Source organism: Myotis davidii, unplaced genomic scaffold, assembly GCF_000327345.1.
Source record: "Myotis davidii unplaced genomic scaffold, ASM32734v1 scaffold65, whole genome shotgun sequence".
Classification (NCBI taxonomy): domain Eukaryota; kingdom Metazoa; phylum Chordata; class Mammalia; order Chiroptera; family Vespertilionidae; genus Myotis; species Myotis davidii.
Genome location: NW_006297833.1, coordinates 152,466 through 160,592, shown reverse-complemented (window position 1 = coordinate 160,592; position 8,127 = coordinate 152,466). Strand labels below are relative to the sequence as shown.

The following is an 8,127-nucleotide window of genomic DNA, read 5'->3' as shown; positions in this document are numbered from 1 at the left end:
CCTTTCCCTCCCCTCCTGCCCCACTTCATACCTTGTTTCCACCACTGTAACCTCTGGCCTTCTGTCAACCACTCATTCTCATGGTGTCCCTCTGCCCTGCCCTAGCCTCGTGCACGCTCCTCTCTGCCTGCAGCACTTGCCCCCGCTTCTTTGCCTGACCACCCGTCTTACGCATCTTTTACTCAGCTCGCTGTTGTTACACTTTGCATTGTCTGTGTACTTGATTAAAGCCCCAGACGGTAGCATTTGCTTACTACTGGCCTGGCACTCTGCATAGAGCAGGCACACAGTAAATATTTGAGGCATAAGTGGATGAATGAATGTTGGCTCTTTCCCCACGGGACTTCAGAGAAGCAAGTCGTGCTGTCGGCAGAATTATAGAAATCGGATGTCCTGAATTCCAGCCTGAACCCCGCACTCTAGGAACTGAGTGTGATCCAGGGCTCAGCGAGTCTGGAACAGCAGTGCACACCTTTGTGTCTCTATATTGTGAGAGGCAGTCAGGTGGGACTTTCTCTTTTTTCTTTTTTTCTTAGCAGAGAATAAGGTTAAGAAGACTAAGACTTCATAGGTCTTATGCTAAATTAAATTTAAAGACTTCATTACATATTTTTATATAAAAATATCCTTTTGTCCCTGGGAAATATTCATCTTTTCATTGCTCTAGCTTGTCTTTTGAATATCCCACTTTATGGCTGAGAGACATTTTAATGATTCATTTTCCAGTGCTTACCAGGATAGGGGTAGGAGCCAGAGGTAAGGGGAGGGATAGGGTCTAATGCTTGTTTAGTGCCTGTCCCATATATCAGGTGAGCATTTTAGAATATTATGCAAAAAGGAGCACAGGACCTATCTGAAATGTTCTTACCCTCTTCAGTTTTCGGATGAAGAGAGTTAACAGCAGCCAGAAGAGGGTCGCAGCCACACAGGTGCACGTGAGAGTGATTAGCTCCAGATTTGACTTGTCTGAGGTTCCTGGAAAACAAAAACACCAAGGAGGTTAAACAGCGACTCCCAAACACAGGGTCTTTGTGATTTTATTATTTATTTTTTAAAAAATATGTTTTTATTGATTTTGAGAGAGAGAAGAAGGGGGAGGGATAGAGAGATAGAAACATCAATGAGAGGGACATATCATCAATCGGCTGCCTCCTGCATGCACCCCCACTGGGGATTGAGCCTGCAACCCAGGCATGTGCCCTGACTGGGAATTGAACCTACCACCTCTTGGTTCCTGGTTCTGATACTCAACCACTGAGCCATGCCAGCCAGGCGGGTCTTTGTGATTTTATAAAAGATGTCTAGTGCCCCTAAATGTTCATCATGGCGAATGCAATCTGCTGGCTCGAGAATCCGTGTCTGGGACAGGTCTTCCCATACCTTCCGTTTCAGGCAGGATCCATAAAATCATCACAATAAACTCACACATCAATTAAAAGTCTTTCCAGAAATTTTGCTGTTGAATTTGCAAACTTCATAATCCCAGAAATAGCTAATTAAAAATCAGAGGAGAAGTTAAAAATGGGAAAAAAATTATGGCAGGAACAAAAGCCCATTAAAGTGCTAAATCTGGAATATGTTAAATCTCCCTAATGGGTTTTAGAGGAACTTCTAAAGAAAAAGAAAAAAAAATTACATAAAAGGGCTCCTTTGGGACTCGCAGCATTCTTCAAAGTAGATTTAAAAAAGAAAAATAAAGCTCAAGGACTGTCACAATTGCCTGCTCACTGCTTTTGGAACAGCCAAGCCAAGCCACCGCCCCCCCTTCCCCGCACTCCCAGCCTGGGGCTCTGCACTGGCCTATCCCGCAGTCAGCCTGCAGGGGCTGAGGTGAGAAGAGGTAACTGCTGGATGGGATTCTTCCCAAGCACCTCATTTCCCAGAATCACAGAGATCAAAAGCTGAGCACTGTTCCCCGATGACCAGAAAGAAAAGACCCGAAGTATTCAGGAGAAGCCTCCAGAGAGGAAGCTCTGGACGTTGTAAAGGAATGCCCAGTGGGCCGGGATGGCGGCTCCCTGCTTTCTGACTCCAGCGGACAGTTTCCCAGGAGTTTCTAAAGTAATGCCCTTATCCTTCAACTTCATTAAAAGGAGACAGAGGCTCAGTATTAAGTCAGACCAAGAATGAGTGACACTTATTCTTTTTGGAAATGATGGTGTGGATGATATCATTTATTGAGCACTTATGTGCCTAGCTTTCATAACCCCCCATGAAGAAGGTGGCAATAATATCCCCGCTTCATAGATAGACATCTTTTTGGCTCTTTGTTTCAATCCAACAAAGATGTATTGAATCCTACTACAGGCGAGGTTCCAGGCTGGAGGAGATAGGAAGATGAATGAGGGAAAGTTGTCCCTCTCAAGGCACTCACTCACAAACCGAAGCAATAGACTTAAGGCAAATACAAAGAAATTAGATTTTAAAAGTATCTGAGGTTGAAGGAATCGAATACTTTTTTGAAGAAGTGACATTTGAAATGGAGTTGACTTAAAGAGATGAAGACAGGAGAGGGCATTATAGGGCAGAGGGAACAGTATGAGTTAAGACCCAGGACTGAGAAATGATAGGGGGCTGATGGTAGTATAATGCAAGATCTAGGACAGGGCCAGACCACAGAGAATCTGAGCATCTGTGTGAAGGTTCTCTGCCTTGAATAATAGCAAATACACAAGCTAGAAACCTGAGCCTCCTCCTTTTTTATCTATCCAGCCACCAAGTACAAGTTCCTCCTGTAGGCCAGAGTCCCGCAGTGCATCTCTTAGCTTAAAGGGGAAACTGACATTTTTCTCTCTCTCCAGTCCGTCACAAGGTCCTGCCCATCCTACTTCTGTTATTGTCATAATTGGCTAGTTAATGCCGATAAAGGAAGAGAGCGAAGGGAGAGGCAGACATTGCTGAGCATATTCACCTAGAAAGCATCAGCCTGTGGGTTTCACAAACAAGTTACCGCTCCACAGCCCAGGGAACTGCAGCATTGATCCTCCAAGGAGGGTAACACCCCTCCTTCCGCCCTCCAGTACTGGATTGTTGGGGGTAAAGGGGGAGACAGGCACATGTGCAGGAGAAGTCGGGGTGGCACAGGGGAGGTGCTTGCCTGGCAGTCTAGCTTGGGAACAACGTATTGGCTAAGGGTGGACCCCATGAGGAGTGTGTGAATTGTTAATTGGCCAGTTTGAAGAAGCTCCAGGTTAAAATCCCCAGACAGAGTCCCTTCCCTCTTTCTCTGTGACCTGCGCTTGCCGGTGGGCTTGCCTGTTCTCTCTCCGCAGCCACGCGGCCTTCAGCAGCTGCATGGCCCCTTGCCATGTGGACCCCACATGCAATGAACTAAGCTAGCCAGATGCTGAACGGGACTGGACTTCAATATGGAGCAGGAACTCTGGGCAGTGGCCATAATTCTAGCCCGGCTGAAGACAAGCTTGGACTTCTGCCATGGCGAGATGGACAGAGATGGGACCTTGAGGGGAACCTCATGAATTTTATATCATCAATAAAGCTTTCCATGACACCCCATCCTCTCGTGGGGCCCTCAGGAAATTCTTTTCTCTCAGCACCCCCAAGAACTCCACTTCCTGATAACACTTTCATGGCTCATGGAATTATCACCTTCTGTCCTTCCTCACAATGATTGCCCAAATCAAGGCCTGGACACCTGCATTAGCTCCCCAACCAACCTTGACTCCCTCCAGTCTCTCCTCCACTCTGTAGCCAGAGTGAGCTTCCCAAATCACAAATTTAATCCTATTGCGCCTCTGCCTAGATTCTATCTTTGCCACCTGCACATCCCCCTGTCACTATCAGGATAAAAAACACCCTTAGATCCTACCCCAAACTTTCCTATCTCTTCAGCTTCATTTCCTGTTATCCTGACACTTGCTCTCGTCACAGAAAAATACTTGTAGTTTCTTAAATATGCCAGGCCTTCGGCACGCTATGCTTTGGCCTTTGCTGATTCTCCACCAGAATGTAAGCTTCCCAGAGGCTGAGGCACATCTTATTTCTCTTCATATCCCCACTCATCAGATTGGGTGAATGAGTGGATATATTATGTTTTGCTTTGTCTCCAAAGAATTTCATGAAGTTTTCAAAGCATTCATGGTCAAATTCCTGTTCATGTGTGTTAATCCAACAAACATAGGAACACCACCTATATCCCAGGTTCTGTTCTGGGTGCTAGTGTATAGTGATAAGTGGAAGGCCGTGGTCTGGAGCTACCTCTCACATAGTATGTCACACATACTAGACATCCTGCAATTATTGGTTGAGTGAATGAATGAATTTGGCTTCCTTTGCTGCATTGTCAGCTTGTGGTTAAGTTTCCCTGAACCTCATGAAATTGAGAACAACCTCCTTGAAGAAGTTTCAAAGCACAATCACCTTTTTTTCAATATGCATCTTCTCCATGGGAATATTTTAAGCTCAAATTAATATAAGTTTGGATTTCAGCCCACACAGTGAGAGGTCTGATGCTGCCTTGCTGGTTACACACACACACAGACACACACTTTTTTGCTTATGATGCAAATGAGTTTTGTGGAATATGATTGGGACCAGCTGAGGGCACAGTGGCCTTTGGCTATTGGAGACACTGATAGCATCTTGAGAGGAGTTATGTCTGCAGATGCCTCCTGCATGGAGTGCCCTGCTCGAGGCCCCCGCCCATTGTGGGAACGTTCCCACTGCATTCCAAGGGGCAGGAAGTTGACCCCCAAAGTAATTCCACAGTCCTTACTCAGGCAAAGTTCCCCATCTGTTTGTGTGCACTTACACATTTAAAGAATCAACACAGGAAAAACCTCCCCAAGATGAACATTTATTAGAAAAGAAGGACCTATTTAGTCTATTCCTGCTCACTGAATAATAAAAATTTTAAAAGATGTAATGTAGTGTCTGTGCTCTATCTCTATCTCATTCGATAGCTCAATCTCTGTCGTTATTGGAAAGCAGCCGTTAGGATGACCTTAGGCTGGGTAGATTGACTTAAGTCAGCAGCATCTCTTCCTACACAACTCTTAGATGTTTTCTCAGAGCTCAAACGTCCACACACCAGCCTGACTAGCCCCGGCTTCAACTTGCTGGTGACAGCCGATGAGTTCAGTGCATGAAACGCTCCAGCTGCACACGGCAGGGAAAGGAAGGCCGGCGGAAATGAGGGTGGGATTTGACAATGACTAGGAGTTAGCACAGGGTCTTAGGGACATCACTCCCATGTGAGGTGTGGTTCCACATTGGTGTAATTTTTCTAAGGTTTACAAGAATATTAAAACTGGCCTTCATATAATCTGTGAAGCTTTTTAAGAATCTGTACAACAATTTGGAACCCCTCTGAAGGACAGTGATGTATGGAAGTACTGTATTGGGATTAAATTTGAAGTACATTTTCAAGAGTAATTTCAGGTAAATATATTTAAAATTGCTTTTATGTGTCACCCATTCTGTAACACACTTTTAGTGCAGCAATTAAATCTTTAGGTCAAATAAGAATTTTGTAGTTTGGAACACCATTTGGGTGACTAGAAAAACTACTTACAGAAGGTTTTGTCACAACGAGATTTGGTTGATCATACTGACAAATAATGATGTTAACGAATATTTTAAAAGTTTCCATTATATGCCAGATACTGTTTGAAGTGTGCTAATTCTTATACCAACCTATTAAAGTTGGGTTACCATTTTGTAGATAATAAACTAAAGCTCTAGGAAGGTAAGTAATTTGCCCAGGGTTCTATGGCTCATGAGAAAGTGATGCACCTTGCTCTAGAGTGGGCCCTCTTCCCCACTAGGCTCTGCTGCCTTGGAGCTGAGAGGCAATTGTGCAGAATGGTTAAACCTGGGCCCAGTTTTCAGCTCCGTCGCTTCCTAGCTTCATAACTCTGGACAGAGTCCTAAATCCCTCTGAGCCTCAGATTCTCACTTGTAAATAGAAATAAAAACTTTATTAGATTATTGCAAAAGTTAAGGAGGTTAATGTACATTATGTGCTTTTAAAAAAGTTCACTGCATGTTCAATAAGCATAAGATATTAGAAATGAATTAATTCCATCACCATTTTTTGAAGTCTTGATCAAGGCCAGCTTTATGTCATTGTAGATTTGCAGTCCAAAGGCAGCCATACCCTATATCTACCCTCCACAAAACTCCCTCAGCCCTACCCCTGGCTCGGCTGTGTGAAATTACTGAGAAGCCAGTTCAGCTCTCTGGTTTGAGCACTATTGTCTCCTTGGGAAATGCTTTTGAGTTGCCAACACCCATGAGAGGAGTAACCTCAATCCCCAACATCATCATGTGAATTAGTTTATCACATCCTTCCTAGTGCCAGGAGAGCCATGAGTGAATTTGGGGGCAGGGTTCAGGAAGGGAGGATCTGGAATGGAGGACAGTCAGGGATCGGAGGAGAAAGGAACTGAGCGCTGGCTAAGGGTGACAGGAAGGAGTGGCTAGATATCCAAGACAACTATTTTGTCTTTTCCTATTCTTTACCACTGGAATTTTATTAAACATAGTGTATACTTCCTGCTGTGTGAGGCCTTCCCTGAAATGTGTTAATGTACAGTTATTGTGGCACAAAATTTGCAAATCACACCTTTCATGTCATTTCAAGTGGTGAGACTGCAGAACCCTGAGGCAGTCCTTCTATGATTGCCATGATTTTTGTATCATCAGTCATCTTCAAAAAATGTTAAAAATGGTAGTTACTCTTCAAGTTGTTTTCTCCTATATATTATAAGTACTATTTCAATAGCAAGGCCTGACTCTGTTAAAAGAATGTATTTCTATATATTGTGATTATTACTTCCAATGATAATTATAAAATACAGTTTATCTGAGGTCCTTGGATAAAATGTGCCACACTTTCATTGTAATAGTCCCATTGAGATCCACGGGCTATTGAATGCTGTGAATTTCAGAAATTATTTTAGTTAGTGACAGTTTTGTTGTTATTGTTTAAATATGAGGCTGTTCCCTTTGAGAGCTCCACGTGTGCTCGTGTGCAGTCCAAACCAAACAAGACCCATCATTATTTAAAGAAGCTGCATTACCTCCACAGTCCACTCAGCCTTTTCAGATACAAAAACAACACATTGTTTTATCTGTGAGTATAAGAATCCTTTTTTAAAGGAAATGAAAAGAGCAGACAGTTTCCTTCCTGGCTAATTCACGAACCTCTTTAAATCTGTTAAACATAGCCACAGACACAACTTATGCTCCTGGTTTCATTTCCTAAGCTCCACCTGACAAGATAGGTCAGTGGGAAGGGTCTATTTGCATATATCAGGAAGTCAGTCTCAAGCCAGGGAACGTTTCACAGCCACCAGAGTGAGAAGAATAATGCCTTAGACTCTAGGGCAGGAATCTAATTTCAGTGATAAAATTACTCAGCAGGTGCTGCATTCAACTGTTCTGAACAGCCTCCAAGGATCAAATTTTCATTCCGTTAGCCCAAAGCACTTTCATTCAAGATTGCATCTAACTTATAAAATCCACCTAATGTCAACTTTCAAGAAATGTTCCTACTCAAAATGACAGGTATCCTTAAATGGAGCTGAAGCCTGCCTCCTTGAAACGTCACCATCTCCCTTTCTTGGTTCTATTTTTCAGTGTATCAAAGAAGGAGTCAAGTGTCTCCTCAGTCTGAAAGCTCCTTAAGTATTTGAAGGAAACAATAACGTCAGCCCAAGTTGTCTCCTTTTTAGACCAAACGCCCTCCTTTCCTTGCACCGCTTTGCCATTACTCTATTAGGACTATGGTTCCACTTATTTATGCTTAGAGTTGGTTATAATGTTTCAGGTGTGGTTTGATGATTACAGATCAGGTAATCTGTTTCCTCAGCTAACCACAAGTTTTAAACAGAAAATTTGGAAATAGCCATCCCTTTTAAAGCAGAAAAAAATTACAAAAGAGAGCAAGGGAGAAGGCAGAAAAACTATGAAAAACAGACACAAGAACTCAAAGAGCATGGCAACTGGGGGCAATAACCAGTAAAAAGGAAGGATGCATATTCTAGTATATAGTCGTAGCCATGTTGCAACCTATACAATTTCTCTAAGTGATATTAAAAATTAATGCCACATGAGGGAAGAGAGGTCATGAATCAAAAATACAGATTCCTCATAAAATTCAAT

General features: G+C 43.1%; 1 protein-coding gene across 1 annotated transcript in view; it reads right to left on the bottom strand.

The window, feature by feature from the left end:
• Positions 1–8,127, bottom strand: part of FLT1 (fms related tyrosine kinase 1) — a gene marked incomplete at its 5' end in the record, with an annotated part of 158,605 nt that overhangs the window by 47,603 nt on the left and 102,875 nt on the right. Inside the window, one exon of the mRNA XM_006773677.2 lies at positions 869–975. Coding sequence (XP_006773740.1) covers positions 869–975 — 107 coding nt within the window. The remainder of the gene's footprint in view (positions 1–868; positions 976–8,127) is intronic.